Below are 18,064 nucleotides of genomic sequence, written 5' to 3' on the forward strand. Positions count from 1 at the left end.
AAAATAAATAAATAAATAAAAACAACCAAATAACATTAAACTAATGGGAATTTTGGAATATATTGCCTCAAGTGCACTTTACTTTATTAATTTACACGAGATGACCTCACACTGAAGGAAATCAGATGGTGTTTTTCAAGCACAATAGCCCATGTATAACTACCATATAGCCAACAATGACAAAAAAAAGAGGCTTCATCTAATTTTTATGTGCTTCATGTGACTAGTTATTCCTACTGCTCTAATGTAAGCTTAATGGATCATTATTTTGATGTCACCCAAATATTTGGCTGTTGCACTTGTTATTCACCAATAGCTAATGAAATGCTGATCGTGGTGAAATCCAAATAAAAGGCTTTAAAAAGCCTAAAAAAAGGAGAGAGACACAAAAAAGACACATGCTGTTCAAACTGAGCATCAAGACGGGGAACGAAAGGTGATTTATGTAACATTGGTTGTTGGTGCCAGATGGGTAGGTCTGAGTAAAGTTCTCTGGGTAAAAATACCTTGACAGGAAGGCAACAGTAACTCAAACATGGTAAGCAAAAGAGCATCGCTGAATGAAAAATACATAGAACCCTGAAGCAAATGCGCTACAGCAGCTAAAGAGCACACCGGGTGACAGCAAGAACAGGAAACTGAGGCTACAAATCGCAAGAAGTCACTAAAATTTGGAGAAGATTTTAAATATATTGCTAATACGATAAGTCTCAATCTATGAATCTACATCGCCCTGTATCAATGGTATATGACCTTTATAACTATAGCATATACATATTTTGATGACTGCTTCTAGCAGGATAACATGCCATACCACAAAGCTCAAATCAGCTACAATACTATATTCTGCTTTATCATGACATTGAACCGTTTTAACTTTGTATTAATTTGATTTTTGACTGACTGAAAAAGAAGACCAATGTACGAATATTTCAGTATTAATAGAAAAAAAAAAGTGTTATTTTGTTTTGATGGAGCATTCATGACTGCATCATAAACAAACAAACAAAAAAATTTGCTTATTCTGATGCATTTCCAGTTTACTATTCAGTTACACATTACAGCTTTTACCACATCAGCATGATTTAGCCACGCTTGATTCACCACAGCTTCACAAGGACTAGCATAAGCAACACAACCACATGGCTAATTAGCATAATATGAGAGCTTTGCTGAATGGGCCTCAGGTAAACGGTGGTACACAGTCAGTCTGCGTACAGTAAAGACAAGAAGCCTTAGCTTATTTTACAGAAATTTAGGCATTCTCCTCTAATTTTGGACTTGCACATAAAAAAAAAACAAAAACACAAATATAAATATATATTTTTAAAAAATCCCAAATTATGTGCTACTACTTCTCAACTGCTAGTTATATTTATATACGTTTCTACACATGCTTTTTACATACAGTCATGTAGAGATAATGTATTTAGATTGAAGTATCGTATCCTGACTTGAAAAGCTGGCCCCAGAGACGATCCAGCTACGGAGGCCGTCTCTTGATTTCAATCCTACGTTTCAATTCTGTTTTTGCTACGTCGCACATCATCAGTAGTGGTGTAGCAGAAGCTGGAAGTGAAAGCAATTAAGATGGCTAGGGTATGGAGGCAAAAATCTCAATAGAGGAGAGTCAAGGAAGCGAGCTTCCCACCCAGAGAGTGCGTTATTCTAGTCAGTTTAAATGGTGGTGTGCTATGTTGTACTGTTGCTGTAGGCGGGATGAGATATGATGAGTAAAAAATTATAATTTCAAGGAAATAAAATAAAGTGAAGCAGAGCAGGACTGGAAAGAGCAATAAGTTCTGTCAACTAATAATCACACTCAAGAGGCTTGTTAACTCTGTGAGTCACGTATGAACGGGAAACAATCTGGCATCAAGAAACAAGAAAAGGATGAGCAGTCCAACGGAAACAAACAAAAAGAATAAAATATTCCACTAGAAGCAGACAAACAGCACAGTATCGGTGTCTGTGCTGTATCAATGCATGTGTATGAGTGTGTGCATGGCTGAAGGCTTCCACCTAGATGTCGTATCACAAAGTGTGATCAATGACAGAGCTGTCAGCAAAACAGTGCTATAAACATGCAAACCAAATATGCACACACAACCCTGGTTGTTAAAAGTGTGTGTGTGCCGGAGAAACATTTGTGATGGGAACCGACGTCACCTCTGAGCCTGAGTCACAATGCTGCCATCAATAGTCCAGTAAACCTGGACAGTTTTTATTCTTTCCGTTGTCGCATCCTTCAGACGAAACACAAATATTTTGGAAAATGCGCATTTTAACACCCTGCATTTGCACAAATACAAACAAAGTAGATTTACAATTCAACAGAAATGAATAAATGCAGAAAGCTGCAACATTATAGTGTTTATTCGGCAATAGGAAGATGAGAGTACACAGTTGATTTAAAAGCAAATATCAGTAAAGTTAATCTGATTTCAGGACTAAAGTGTTGCGAATTTACCTACACAGCCACACTAAAGCATCAGGTGTGCATTTCAGGCTACGTCCCAAAGCAGAGTGTGACATAATCAGTCCCAGTCCCCCTCCCACCCCACCCGCACTACCCTGTTAATAACCCCTCCTTCAAACCCTGCAGTGGAATGTGAAGTGTTTAGCTCTGCGCAGCTCCAAGGCTTGTCCAGACCTTGTTAATACAGGCCTCTGCTCACTGGGGATCATAGCCAAGCAGATGCCGGTATAATGCATTGCTCCTCTGGCAAGATTTCATGCGCTCTGCAAGATGGTGCTCAAGTTTTCTAAGAAACGTCAAACTTTGCCCATATAGAAAAGCACTATATGAAATGCTTTTTCTATCTCTTTGTGATGCACATTTCAAGCTCTGAAAAATTAAACACAGCAAACACAGGTTCTAGCTGGAGGTACAGCTCAGTAGCCGTCTGCTGTACTAATTGTCCATTTTATTAAGTATTTATGGAGTTTCTTACATATTTCATGGCGTTTATGTTCCAAACCTGGAAAGGCCAAGAAAAATAACAAACGATCATGGCTTCTTTTTTCTTTTTTTTTTGTTAAGCAGAGGTAACGTATGCCAGTCAAAAGTCTGCATTCTTATTGGACAGCTGAATAAAGCAGTGCTCTTTCTCAAGGTAAAAAGGGTAGGAGGGGACGAGACAAGACATGCTAACAACACAGAGTTGAAAAAAGAAATAAGGAGCTCAAAAATCAGACATTTTCAAATGCAGGATCAGAGATCTGCTGTATCTGCAAATAACTGTTTGCCTTTATTATAAGTTGGCAAACAGGAACACATGGAACAGATGGTTGTAGAGTTTTATTAAGATAGCGTTGTGTTATTAATTAACACAAGGAAACTGACGTGTGCTCCATGTTGCAATCTTCCACTATCTAGCACTACATGGAGTTTAACAGAAATGCAACACAGCATTCAGATGTGAAAATAAAATCCAATAGGAGCCTGGGGTAAAATTTAGACCTCTTCTGCAAAACACCACATGGCCATGTTTTTTTTTTTTTTTTTTTCTAAACATAAATCCCAGTCACCAAATCCCAAAGGAAGTAGAGCAGTTTAAGAAGATAGAATGCATCTCAATGAGAGATTATAATGCAGACATCCCCTGCAGGGATGCCATCCCAGGAGAAAGGGAGGCATCTAAAGTAGCAAGATAGAAACAGACAAGGAACTAAGAAAAGGAATGCTGTTACCTTTTCTTTCTCCTTTGTATTTGCACCCTCTGATGAGAGTCAAGTGAATTTTCCAGACTGAAAGCCCTCAAAGGAATGGTATGGCTACTAAAAATATCCCCCATAAAAGAGTATAAATAAGAAGTCAAGAAGAGAAACTATATGAAAACATTTCACTTCGAACAAAAGCAGTTTTGTATTTGTGAAATATGCCCATTTTTTTCGTGTTGAGACTTTCAAAGAACACAGAAATATGAAGCTTTAGCTTACAAATGGTTAGCTTATCATAGCTTATCTCATCTTAGCTTAGAGGCTAAAAACGGTAATCAGCATTCAGCCTGGCTCTGCAGCAGCTTGCTAATTAAACCCTTACATCTCAATATCAAACAGTAAAACAAACAATTGTGGTTTACTTGTTTATAATCTTTATGCTAACTTAGGCTGATAATAGCTTCATATTTAGCATAAAGAGGAAGTGGTGATGGCTGTCTTATTGCAGTCTATTCCATAGTTCTTATAATTGTTTTGTTTTGTTTTATCCTACACTGCAACATATGCTCTTTAATGACCAGCTGAACCCACTCAATTTCTCCCACCCATAGCGAACAAGTGTTGGTGAGATTTTAAAGAATTGAATATTTCTGTAGTTCTGAGTGGCACACTGCAAAATGAACTCCCCTCTTTGCTGTAAAAGGAAAGAGTTGTATAGTTTAGTCTCTCCATCCTCTTTTTTGTCTCCCATTATGTTTCCTTCCCCTCCCACTTCCTCTCTTTTTCTTTGCGCCCAAGCTTATATATGGCTCCAACTACCACAAGAATCTTCTATTGTCTTAATTAAATGTGACTGACAGTAGCAACAACAACTATTCATCTACAACAAAGAGGCAGGGATTTGAACATGTTTTACCCTTACATAAATCCAAGCACAGTGCAATGCAGTTCATATACACTGCAGTTCTGGGATCTTGGTTAAGTCTTCACCAGTCTGACTGCCTGTAGAGTTTTATTGCTAATTAAAATGCTGCAATAAATCTGTTATACTTATTGTGTAGGAATTGTTGAGGTGAGCTTGGTGTGTTTCAATGTGGGGGGACAGGCAGAGCCACGTAAATCAAGTCCAAGGTCAGCTTTGCAAAAAAAAAAAAAAATGGGGAGAGCAGTTGCCATGCCTACAACATGCATGTGCAAACAGAGGCTCACAGTTATACAAACACATGCCACAAGGCTACGCAGCCATCAGCCATCTTTCCATTTCCTGACTCGCTAGCCCAGCTGAGCTCTACAGTAGCCCAGAGGTCAAAACACAAATCATGTAAGCTGCAATCCCTGCCTACGCACTCTCACTGGTAAATATTTAATCGGTCTTGAACACATTTTAACACCATTGCTGCAGGATGTCCATCATATTAAGACACAAATAATTATATTTGCAAAGAAGCATTGCATGTGCACGCTTGTGGTTATCCAACAAAGGGCAAATTAGCCGCAGGTACACTGGATCGCAATGCACCAATGCACACTGCAACAAGGAGATGCCTGAGTGTGTGTGCATCTATTTCCCAAAAGACCCGGAGAGTGTGTTTGATATGCCGAGTTACTGCCACTGATTCCTTTTGAGTTTACTGCACGCTGAGTTTTTCTTTAGTTGCAAAGCTCAGAACTATGACTGTGTCTGGAACCCCAGCTAACTGACTTGATGAAGAGCTACGCAGGAGGTGCCTCCCGTTTCCTCCCCTCTTTTCTCTCCTCTCTGTACTCCACTTCTGCAGTCCTATGCGGTTTTCTCCTCCCTCCGTTCCCTCTCTTCTCACGCTCTTGACATCTCCTCGCTCCCGCTTGCGCTCCGCTACGTCCTCTTGTCCCTCGGCCACTGAAGCATAAATACCACTCGCTCAGCACCTAGCTGCAGTAAAAAGTCATTACCTACATTAGGGACAACAAAAAGTGTCACTGACACCAATGGAAAAAGCAATACCTTTTACTGCTTTGCTGCCCTCGGGCTTGGTAGGTGGGAGTTCATACTGAAGTGGAAGTCAGACAAAAAAGTGCACACACAGACACACACTCCTGACCATATAGTGAATGTTACTCTGCATTTGCCCACGGATGACTGTTTCAATAAAACACCCATGAAACATCTTCAAACAGCTTATTTTGAATGTCAGAAAACCACACAGTGCATTCCTCAGATGCGCACATTTAAATGTCATGCCCACGAGTTTAATTACAAGTCAAATTTCGACTAAGGTGTGACGACGCCACTCCTTTGTTGCACTTCAATCACGCTGACCCAAAATGTCAACAAAACACTGACATCCCACCTTGCTGCAGGCAGTAACATTTTTTTCCATCCTTGAAGTAGTTTCCTTTCATCTTTCACCCCCCTCTCTCTCACTCACACTGATTTTGTTTATAATTAAAAATTCTCTGGCTGTAATAACTATCTCAGAAAATGTCCACCATTTACAGGAATGCAGAAAATTATGTGTTATCTACTTATCACTCAGCTGGGCTGGCTGTCATTTGCTTTGGCTTATACTCAGGAAGTATAACATCTTCTTTAGGTCACAGTGATTTATTGTTGTGGTAATAAAATATAAAACCTAAAAATATTTTTTTTAAATATACACATAAATACATTTTAATGGCAGGTCACTGTTAAAATATGAAGCATATCCCCAAATGCTTCCCCTGAAATGAAAGTTGGATGATTTGGAAAAATATGAAGCAGTACGGCCTTTTTGTGTCAATAGTTTGAAGTTTGTGAAAAGATCATGATGCGCAGCACCAATCATGATTTCCCGACATCGGAGTCCAAATCTAATGGCAGTTTGTGGGTTGTTTGCTGTCAATTTCAGGCTCCTATCAATCAAAGCACACCCACAAATCCCTGATAAAACAGTTATGAGCTTAGGAGGGTTAAGCTGACGCACACACACAGCAAGTAAATCAGCTCCTCCAATAGAGGAACGTCGTTAAAAATGGGAGATTCTTGTTACTTTCCTTACACTTCTAGAAAACAAAATATCTCATTGGAGAAGGTGGAAACAGAGCATGGTTGGTTTTTTCCTTGAAATGGATTTGGTGACCTATTGCGTGCTCGGCAGGCTAATTAGTTTTTATCTTCTTTTGACAGCCCTGTGGTAGACCTCTCATCACTCACTGCACAGTATGCGATGCCTTTTTCAATTTTTCTGTTTGAGGTTGTTATTGTCTTATTCATTGTTTCAGCTCTTTGAACAAATCTTCCTCACTGGCATCCTCAAGGGCAATGGAGTTGATGTGATCTGTTGCTAGAAATAGGCCAAATGCATCACTTCTGTGGTAGCAGATCACTGAAAGCCTGGCACCCTGCCAGGCACTAAATTGCTGGGTAAGATCATCCCCTTGCGACGACACGACTAAGTACCCTCCTTTCTCAGGTGACTGTCCACAGCTGTCTGATATCATCACACCAATACAAAGGCTGTCTTTTTAACTGCTACTCTAATGTCACATCAAAGTATTGGAATTCTTAGTTTTAGCTGGTCTAAAGCATATGCAATAATACAAGAAATAACTTTTACTGCTTTGACAGAAAGTAATGAAACAGAGAAGGCCAGTGCTGATAGTATAGGCTAAATAATCTATTCATTATTCATAAGAGTTGTTTTCCCCTAATGTAGCAATTGAGATAATGTATCATTTATGTCAATTAGGTAGCAAAATATTATTTCTCTTTGGAATCTCAGATATGAGGATTTGCTGCGTTCCTTTCTTTTCTCCTTGAGAAAACGTATCATTATGTTAGACTGATGGTTGAACAAAAGTGCGTCGCAATTTTCTTTGCTCTTATTAACTATTATTAATCATCTTATGGCCTCCAGGATTAATTCAATCTACTTAATAACATTCCACTTGTAAATAAAGAAACTGATTATCTGTGTCAGTGTGAAGAAGAAATGAGTTTCATCTTGCTTCACCGAGAGAGACAGATATTGATCATGATTACTATCAGTTTAATGGGTCCAAAAATAGCTTGGGAAGCTCTACTAGGCAAGAATCATATGTCGCTCAGCTTTTACACAACGAGACAAAGGAGAGAGCAGATCGCTCATTAGAGAGAGAACCCAGTTGAGCTCACCACCCCCAGACCCAAACACTCACGGCTTAATGCTGAGGACCATCACGTTATTGTTTAAAGCCTGTTATAGGTTTTAACATCATTGAACGACAAGGACAGGTGCTCTCTTTCCCAACACTGTGCTCTCTCTTTCTCAGTTGTTGCCTCTAAACCCTGCCTCTCTCACACCATCCATTCCTCTATTAGGTCTGCTGGAGGCAGGTAACTCCCATGGCTAGAGTAGATAACAGCCGCCATTATCAGATTCCCAGCATTAAAAGAGCAGCTCAGTATTGATCGCTGTAGCGCCTGGTTACAACTGCTCTGCCTGCGCGATGCTATGACAGTCTGGGTATGAGGTCTACCTTCAACCCCACCAACATCTAGCATTTCACGGTGTGATTCATTATTTACATACTACTTACATTTTTAGCTTTGTTGACTGTGCAATAAAACCTTTAGTCAAATGATCACCTAAAATGATCACATAAAACAGCATTCCTAATATTTTCCCAATCCTATCATTCATGAAACTGGAAAAGCTTTCCAAGTCTTGCTAATGTGCTAGAGTAGAGCATGCTTTCCCTGGTGGATCATATGGCTGCAATATTTTTTGTCCACTTGAAACCGTTTTGGGCTTGAGCACTTACTTCACCTCGTGAAAATCCAATCTCCTCCAACTCTGCCATCTATATCCTTCACCAGATGGTCTTCGGCCTGCCCCTCTTTCACTTTCCAACACTGGCCCATCTCAAGACAGCATTTGAAATTCTCTGAATCCATAAAACACAGCCAAGCCATTTTAGCCTCTTCATCTTTAGTTCCTGGCCATGTGCTGCTACCATGTTATGGTGGGTAGGCTTGAGGAAAGTGTTTGAATTCTGGAAACCGTACTAGTGGAGATTTAGCCCTGGTAGGGTCAACCACGGCAGGCAAACAGCGATATCATTGCTATACTAACACTATATACACCAATTCTCAAGTAGGCATAACAGTAAGACAAGCCCAGGCATGTCTGAGAGCAAGAGTGCCTCTGATGATGATTTAGTACTTAAAGAGCTACTTCAGCAAGCTCCAAGAAAGCAGAGTTCACTAGGAAATACAAACCTAACGTGGGAAAAAAAATACATTTGTTTCAAAAGAAAAATAATAATGATAAAAAACTAAAACCGTCAAGTACAACCAGGCTACGAAGGAGGAGATACCAGCAGCTTGTGATGTGTGACCTAAATGTACACAAATGACTCAGCCAGGCTTCGCTAGCTGCACCAGCTGGTTGCACTCCCTATGACAGTAAGAGCAAACATTGATGGAAATTACTTGTGTGGATACAAAAAGTTCAAGTCCCAAAGCCTAAGATAAAGAAAACATTAAATTAGGTTAAAATATATATATATATATTTTTCAGTTTTTATTATCGGACAACATTGTTAGGGTTCCTGTCGAGCTACAAGGTCAAGTTATTTTAGTCAATGTTGAACTCCAGTGTTAAGCAGTTTATACTTTTAATTAAAATACGTTTGTACTCACAGTTGACTCCTCTTGTGTTGCTATTGCTGGCCCCTTGTTCCAATAGATTAACATTTTAATTAAGTAGTATGTCAGCACTGACAGCTGACAGTAGCTCATTAGAGAAAAAGATGGAAAATGTATTTTACGTCCTTACACTTGCAAATACAGCTGCATTCAAAAGTTATTGTTTTTTTCCTACATCATGAGATATCGTGATCTAATTTTGAGGCTATACTGCCCAACCCTACATGGGGCTAACAAACCCATCTCCTAAAGACTCCACCAAGTTAGTGTTCTCATTGTAGTTTTTCTAACACAGAGATGCAGAAGGCACTACGAGATCACTACGCCAGCTTTAGATGAAAACTTGTCTAAGGCAAGCAGGAGCTCGACAAGGACCCGAATTCACTATGCCGCTAGGAGGATGAGACGTGTAACTATGTCTGAAGCATCAAAGACAGCTCAAGGCATCAAGGAGATTAATAGGTATCGGCTGGGCATCCCAGGTAAGAGCGAGAGCAGGTTGAGTTCCTAATATAGTGGTCCATTATTCTCAGCATATTACCAAAAACCCATGATCATCTATCATGGTGTGGAAGAAGCACAAGATAGCACTGCTGCAGAGTCAGAGGAGAGAAAAATCCAGCAGCCTATTTAAAGAGATTACATAATTGATCAGATTACTAGAATGCACCGGTTAATTAGCAAAACATGTAAATTATCACAGTGCTTACCAGGACTGAGTCATAATTGAATATCAGCCACTTTTTGGAGACTCATATTGACATTATATGATTAGGGATGTAGTAATCTAATATGCTGGATTGGTACAATTTCCAATAATGACTTCATGTGGCCAGATGTGCTGTGACATGACAAATCTGGTTTCATTTTTGGTGTCTGGGTTGCTATTATTACAAGTTCAGTGAGGTACAAAGATAATATCCACAGTGTGCATGATCATTTCCAAGTTCATTATTTAAACGAAGTTGGAGATAAAATGAAAAATCAGTTGTTTAAAGAAAAAGGGTTTGACAAATCTGTCCTCATGTAGTTCACAGGAGCAGAACAGAGTGGTTCGAGCACAAAGATGATTTTTTGGGGGGTAAACTTGCATAGATTTGCCATTTTCTTGTATGCGTAAACACACACACACACACACACACACACACACACACACACACACACACACACACAAAAAATCCCCAATCCTTGATCACGTAGCAGTAAAATTCATAGATAAAAGAACAATCCTTTGTTCTTTTAAATTCTTGTCCTCAAACGTTAATTGCCTTGCCCAGTGTGGCATATGTGCATGGACTCCTAAAGCAAAAACCTTTCTTATTCAGCTCGTCCACGGTCACAGCACATTGTGACATTGCACTGAAAGAAAAGACGACACGCTCTTTAGAGGCTCTTCCCCTTGAGAGTGAGGCCATAAAAGAAGAGGCTAGCTACGCAAGAACAAACATTTCCTTGTCCTCTGCTACATGACTGAACAGTAAGAGTGCAAGGGGAAGCGGGATCATATTTCAGAGCCGGACAATACGGGGCAGAGGCCAACCAGGAGGCACAAAGGGCTGACGCGGTGTTTTTTCACCGAGTTTCTGTAAGTGCGAGCTGATGTGCGTTTGTCCCTGTATGACATGTTGGCATGTAAGCGGGCCAGATCAGGACGTGCACTATGTGTAATACTACATGGCCTTTCTATTCTAGTCAACCAGACTCATCACTATACCCATTAGCCAGACTGCTGCTCAATCAGCCTCACTCAGGGAATATTCAACACATCAAACTTGAGCCAGCTAATACCCTCTCAGGGCTGTCAATGCGACTGCTAAATGAATAAATCGACGCACAGTCACACACTTGCAAACGCCTGACACGTGACAGAGCGCCACGGCTTTCTTTTTTGCTACAGAGATGGAAACGGCTCAAAATGAAGATTCGCACAAAAATTTGCCCTTTGATGGAATTTCGCCTTCTGCTGCTCGTCTTCACAGAAAAGCGCGCGCAAAAGCCAAGAATTCAAAACAAGACTTGCGTCCAAGTTCTCGCTGTAATTTATTGGACGTTAAGCTGCATGAATATTGAGTCACATTTGTGCATGTTTGTCCGAGTGCGTGTCATTGTTCCAGAAATGCCACCTACCTTGACAGCAGTTGTGACTCCATCCTCTGTAGTGCTCTGTCCATTCTGTCAAGACAAGCAGATGAGAAAAAGTCGGTCAGTGTGGATGTTAAGTGCATATATCACATGTGTCTGGATGGGTCTAAAGGAGGAAGAAGCGAGGCACGGCGATATTTGCAAGACTGCGTGGGCGGCAGCAGTCCACTGTATCCAGCACTTTGCTCCTTCACTAGCAAACCTAATAATCTAAGGCCAACACACAATTGCATATCCTCAGTAGGCAAGTCTCACTGAAAAGGGTAATCATTGGTATTTGGAAAACAATGATTCAATGGTAGCTATTGTGAAAATCAACATGCTGTTCCCACAGAAGAAGTGAGTGACTAACTTTGAACATATGGTGGGATTTCAGACAGATTAGTTGATTAGATGTGGATCTTATTCCACTGCAAACAAAGATTAAAAAAAAAAGAAAAAAAAAGAAAGAAAGAGAGAGAGACAGAAAAAGCCACAGCAGAACGATAACAAGAGGAGAGTGATGTAATGTTTTACATAGCAGGGGCTGCGATGATGTCAGTCCAAATCAGGATCATTGGTCAGAGAGGCCAGGCAGACGAAGACCGACTGTCTAGCTGGCTAAGAGCATTTAGACATTTAATAAGAGCTTGCATGAGGTTCAAACACCTCTTCAAAACACAGAATAGTGTGTTTAAACTCTTTCATCTTTATCTCAGGTATCCAGGCCTGAGGTGCACAACGCCAGTCTAGAATTTGTTGCAACTGTATGCAAGTTTAATAACTGAACTGCATTAATATGCAAAGTTACGACTCATAACATCTTGACATCATGGCGATATCTACACAAATATGTCCATATTATTTTTTTGCATTCTTTCATTTTTAACGAGACAGAAGAAGTCAGTGCAATTTAGCAAAAATGAAAGACCCGTATGAAATTGGTTATTATTTAAAACTGTTTTGATATAGCTTAAAACCCACAATAGGCACAAACTTCATTTTAATGGCATAAGCGATTAACTGTGCACTCCGGCATTACTAATGTTCATCAGAGGCTGTCTCGTCAGAAAATGTGTCTCCTAGCTCCTGCATTTTGCATTAGAAGAGAGTTCTATCTCAAAGGCAAGTTCTATTAAGTTCTGTTTAATGTGACACTGCACTGCTAGGTTCAAATAACCTGACCTCAGTTTCTTGCATGATCCCACTCTTTCATCAGATCCACCCTTCATGCTCAGGGCCTGTGTACTTTAAACTCTACTTTTTGAGATTCCTTATAACTGAATGCTTTCAGTGATTAAGGAAACACATGAGTGAGGACTTAAAAAAAAAAAACCTCCCCACCCCATTTCCGCTTTATGCTTTGTTTTTCCCATTTCAGAATGAGACTGTTCACTTCCTTGATGCAGTCTTCCTCTTCCCTCAGACTGCAGAAAACACAACAGGGAGTCAACACAATGACAAGCAATAAACAGAAAGGACGTAAATTGTATTGAAATGAACAACCCTGGGAGTTTCTTTCTATAGGTGCTTACTCTGATGATCATTAGACTCATTATCCAGTGCAGAGCTGGTTTATAGACCAAAATGTAATTATGAACACAGAAAAGTCCCAAAAGATTTTGATCCACCATGAAATACCAGCTGGAAAGCATGTGATTGCTTGATGAACAACTTTCTTTTTTAACGTGACCATGATCTCAAACACAGTGCCAATGCAATTACAGCATACCTGGAGATCAGTCATGGATTGGCCTCCCCAGAGCCCAGACCTCAACATTATTGAGGCAGTATGGGATCATCTTTACAGGCAACAGAAGAAAAGAGAGCCAACATCCGATGGACAGTGTTGATATATCCTTCAAGAAGCCTGGAGAACTATTCCTGAAGACAACTTAAAGAAGTTACCAGAAAGCTTGTCTAAGAAAGTTCAGGCTGCGTTGAAGAATGAAGGCAGTCATAACAAAGATTTACTCTCAAGTTTATTAGAATTGTGCAAACTGCTTATGTCTTATATACTGTATTTCCAAGTATGGTTACACATATTTACCAGTGTCCTGGAAAAATATGAAAAAATTAGGGGTGACTCAGGACTTTTGCCCAATACTGTTTAAATACATTGTTTTGTTAACTGTAGACTTAAACAGCATATATGTATACATGCATTAAACAATTTTATTTATTTTTTATTGCTATGATTTAATGCTTGTCTGAATCAGGTCTCTCTTGTAAATTAGACATTAAATAAAGGCTAAATAAATATACCTGCTCAATAATATACCCATGTACATTAAATATTTATTTTACTTATTTATTAAATAAGAGGAAATAGAGAAAAAAAACCTGTAAAAGGTGACAAAACAGACAATTATTCCTTAAACACTTAACTGTAAAGTACACCACTTACAGCTTTGTTTTACTTTTACTTATCTGTTCTGGCTGTTCCTGAGAAACGCTGAGTGCAGTAGGGGAAATTTCTTGTGTGTGCTGATTAATACAGCTTGATTTTAAGATATAGGCACAGGCAGCGACAGCAGAGCAGCTTTGCTACTCTCGTTTGCTGAAAGGAGAAAAAAAAAAAGGCCCTCTGACAGAAAGCACGCAGACTGTGGATTTAGTTTACTGTCGCTGTAATACCTCAGAACACATTCGCTCCCGTTCTGTAAGACTGGATGTGCCTGCCGACCGAATGAGATGGCTCATTTTCTGCTTTGAGTTTTATTCCAGTAGTACTTCTAAATTGCAGGGATAGTACAGCTCTGTACACCTCCAGGCATTTTTACAAGTTGGACTTTAATCATGATCAAGGGGGGGGAGATTTAATTTAGCCATACTGCACCACTCATAAAGATTTTAATAGCCGTAATGTGAGGGGATAGGGTAGAAAACTGAAAAATGGAAGCAATTAAATGGCGAAGTACAGTCAAAAGTTAGGCCCAGATGTGTTTAAGGAATGATAAAGGAAATCTTGAGGAAGTGCAGAGTCTGTTGGTGTAATAGACACTTTGAAGGAACTCTCCCCGCCTTACTCTGGTATTCCCTATATCAGTGTGGCTAGCTTTGTTTGTACCAGGATTGGGGATTCTATTTGTGTGAATGTAACTGTGTAAGTTTGTGTGTGCGGTTCGCATCGTCTTTCTGACGTTGCTGCTCAACACATTTCAACCTCATTAGCACTGCATGGCTGATCCAAGTGGCCCAGTTAATGGTGCTTTTCCCCCCCAGTGGGTTTCCTTAGTGAGAGCACAGGCACACAAAAAAGGGCATATAAATATGCTCAAAGTGTGCCGTTTAAATACAAACACAGAAGCAAAATAATGTGCAATGGGAGAAATATTCAGACCACAAGCATGCTGTAAACCGATTTAAAGACCAACGTGTTAAGCAAGTCTGAGCCAGACAGCAGAAATTCACATTTTTCTCACAGGACTCTGTATGATTAGGCAAATTAAAAAAAATCTCAGAGCACTGTTGGTCTGTGTGAGTTTGACAGATAAGTCCACGTTTTACAGTGTGAGCAGTACAGCCCTGTAACTAGGCAACTAAGAAATACAATAACCACTTATTCTCTATGCCTGTAATACTATCTGAAATAATTTCTCGTAATCTCATCAGTGAATATTGACAGCTTCTAGTCAGTTCCAGAAAAAGGATAATAGGTGTTTCTCCTTTTTACTGTGTGCCAAGTAGTTCCTTTCAGAAGTCGGCAACCTTAAAAAGATAGAGAGTAGCACTACTGCCTACAGGTATGGCTGAGGCTGTGCAATGTACACTTCAGGCTTTAGTGACTTGATTAATATTTACCTCTAAAAACCAAAAAAGGTATTAGAACACAATCTTTCTTTGAACCTATCAAGCTGAGGGTTATGTTATCACATGCCTTCCTCCACTCCCAGGTGCTCAGGTGCTCCACAGATCACACCCAGATTAGCTGCAGCTAAGCCCGCCAGTGCGAACACACACACACACACACACACACACACACACACACACACACACACACACACACACACAGCAAAGCATGAATGTGAAATGAACTCTCAAGAACCTGACAGCACACTGCTGACCACACCTTGCTGGGAAACAGCACACATTCCATCTATCAATCTTACTTATTTTAACCTCCTTCGCCACATAAGCTTGTGGAATCCTGCTCTGTAAGCCACGGCTTGAGAAGTTCTTATAAATAAACACGCATGTTTACATTTTAATTTTAAGCCAACAGATGTGGGCCCAGATCTGGACTGAAATACATTCTAACCCAACCTGGCCAGCTTGTACATGACAACTTTCTGCCAACATCTCACCGCACTTATGAGCTATTAAACCTGACACAGAAGTGAGAGGGAAATCTTGTGAACTTAAAAATTAAAAATTAAACAAAACAGAAGGTCGACGTGGAAAATATGTCGAATATGAGTGGAGGAATTTACTCATTTGGATCGGCGCAGTTTTTCCTCTATTTGAAATCCACAATTACCAAATACTGACATAAGCATGACTCAGAACTTTTGGTGGACCTGCCTCAACGTAGTAGTGACAGGGGCTCATGCAGGTGCTAGTGACTCAGCTGGGACAGCATGAGCATATTTGTTAAAGTGCCTTTATCAGGGATGAATCACTGAAGTTCATTCACAACAGATATAGGTCTCAAACACTTTTTTTCCCAAATCGCTCACTTCACGCGTTTCTCTCTTGCTTGCTTGGTCGCAGAATAAAGCACAAAAGCGAATTTAACCAATTTCCATTCATGGCACGGTGATGAGCTCCAAACACAAGTACTTTTATTATGAGTGATGAAGGGAAAACAGACTTCCCATCAGTTGGTGTATCAGAGCACATCATTCTCTGTGTGGGTTTTTTTTTTCCCTTTTTTTTTTTTTCTAAATCATCCAAAAGTGCGTATCTCTGTCTGTTCCATCTGCCCATATGACTCGCATGTTCACTGGCACGGCCTCCTGTCTAAAACTCAAGCTTTCTGCTCAATCAATCTGATCCCAAAGCTATTTGAAACCAAAGTGTGCAGCTGGTTGGTAGGTTGGTGGAGATAAATGGCAGAGATCCCATCCTGACTGGCAGTGTTTGTCTGATCTAACCAATTACAGATCTTGGATTTCAGTAACCAACGCTGAAACACAATAAAAAAAACAAAAAAACAAAACAAAACACCAAAATATAGATATACATATAAAATTTATATATATATATATATATATATCATATATCCTGATTTTTATTTTATTTTATTTTTTTTACACACACACACACACACACACACACACACACACACACACACACACACACACACACACACACACACTTTTTTTTAAACCAGGAATTGCACAGATTTGATTCACAGAGTTGTAACTATAACACGTTCCAAAGGCAGGGCATTTTCACAGCGTTAAACTTAGCACTCTTCACAGGCTCTGCACCACCATCTGTTCAGCTGTGATATGCTACTCAGCCAACTCACATGCTGCAGAATACTGTCAATAGTGGTGCCTGCGTGAACAAACGATGTCAAGATGACTCTGTTTGAATGTTAACCAAAGACTTTTCTTTCCATTCATTATACTCTTAGACTCATATTTCTCTCCTCCAACAGTAACTGCCGTAACTGAATCTGTAGGGGGAGATTTTTCAATTTCCAAATCTTCATATTAACTGCAGGGGTCTAATTTGTGAAGACTTGTTAAGCTGTCTGGGATATTTCTTGTGTTGCAGTTAGGTTAATAGAGCAAATTTAGACAATTTCACATTTTCTCTAACCAAGTTAAATTCCCACTGCTATCACATCAGAATGATTATGCAGACTGAGAGGTAGAAAAATGAGCTTCATTTCTAAATGACAGATCTCGCAAAGCTGATTGAGGAGACTTGCAGTAGTATGCACAAAGCTATTCATTGTAGAGATCAGGCACCTGAAACAGGAGCATCACATCACTTTACCCACTTAATTGCAGGGGTAATTAAAAAGAGCAAATCCAAACAACCAGACTGTGCCTACTGTCAGTATCATTACTACAAGCCAGGTTTTGTTTTAAAACACAGCAAACTAGAGAGACTAGACTAGATTGCAGTCTGATTTTTTTTCCTTCATAACCATAAATGTGGTAGCTTGCAAGCAGCACCTGAAGTGCTCATTAATAATAATGCAACAACACAATTACAGGAGGGTGGACAACACTGTGGCTACAAATCTCTCTCACTATTTCCCTAATTCTATAAGTTCTGAAGTGAAATATGAGGAAAAAGCATGCTGAACACTGATATGCATGCATTTTTGATTATATTGCTTTACATGCATCTTGGGTGTGTATCGTGCACTTTTTTATAGCTTATTTTATATTGTGTGCACCTCCCTAGGGCTTACAGATGGACACCAGATAGCATTCAAATCTGATAGCAGGCATCCTCCCTCGTGTAAGCAGGTTGTTTCTGTGCACTATGCCGGACAAATGTTTACAGTTTAACCTGCAACTCATTAGCATTAAATTATAAGAGTCAAACTTAGACTTGAAATCTATCACCCACCATAATCAGGCTACAGCTTCTCCCACTGTGATTACCCTATATACCGCAAACAGCGATCTATAGAAGCCACTATAGAGGTGATAACAGTGAGAGAGT

General features: G+C 39.8%; 1 protein-coding gene across 2 annotated transcripts in view; it reads right to left on the reverse strand.

The window, feature by feature from the left end:
- Nucleotides 1–18,064, reverse strand: part of rps6ka1 (ribosomal protein S6 kinase a, polypeptide 1) — a 52,156-nt gene that overhangs the window by 27,110 nt on the left and 6,982 nt on the right. For both annotated transcript variants that reach the window (XM_085258076.1, XM_085258077.1), the window contains exon 2: nt 11,438–11,482. In XM_085258076.1, coding sequence (XP_085114202.1) covers nt 11,438–11,482 — 45 coding nt within the window. The remainder of the gene's footprint in view (nt 1–11,437; nt 11,483–18,064) is intronic.

The sequence above is a fragment of the Mchenga conophoros genome, linkage group LG19 (assembly GCF_057382185.1).
Source record: "Mchenga conophoros isolate Kocher_MC1m ecotype Shallow Benthic linkage group LG19, M_conophoros_male_GT1.1, whole genome shotgun sequence".
Lineage (NCBI taxonomy): Eukaryota > Metazoa > Chordata > Actinopteri > Cichliformes > Cichlidae > Mchenga > Mchenga conophoros.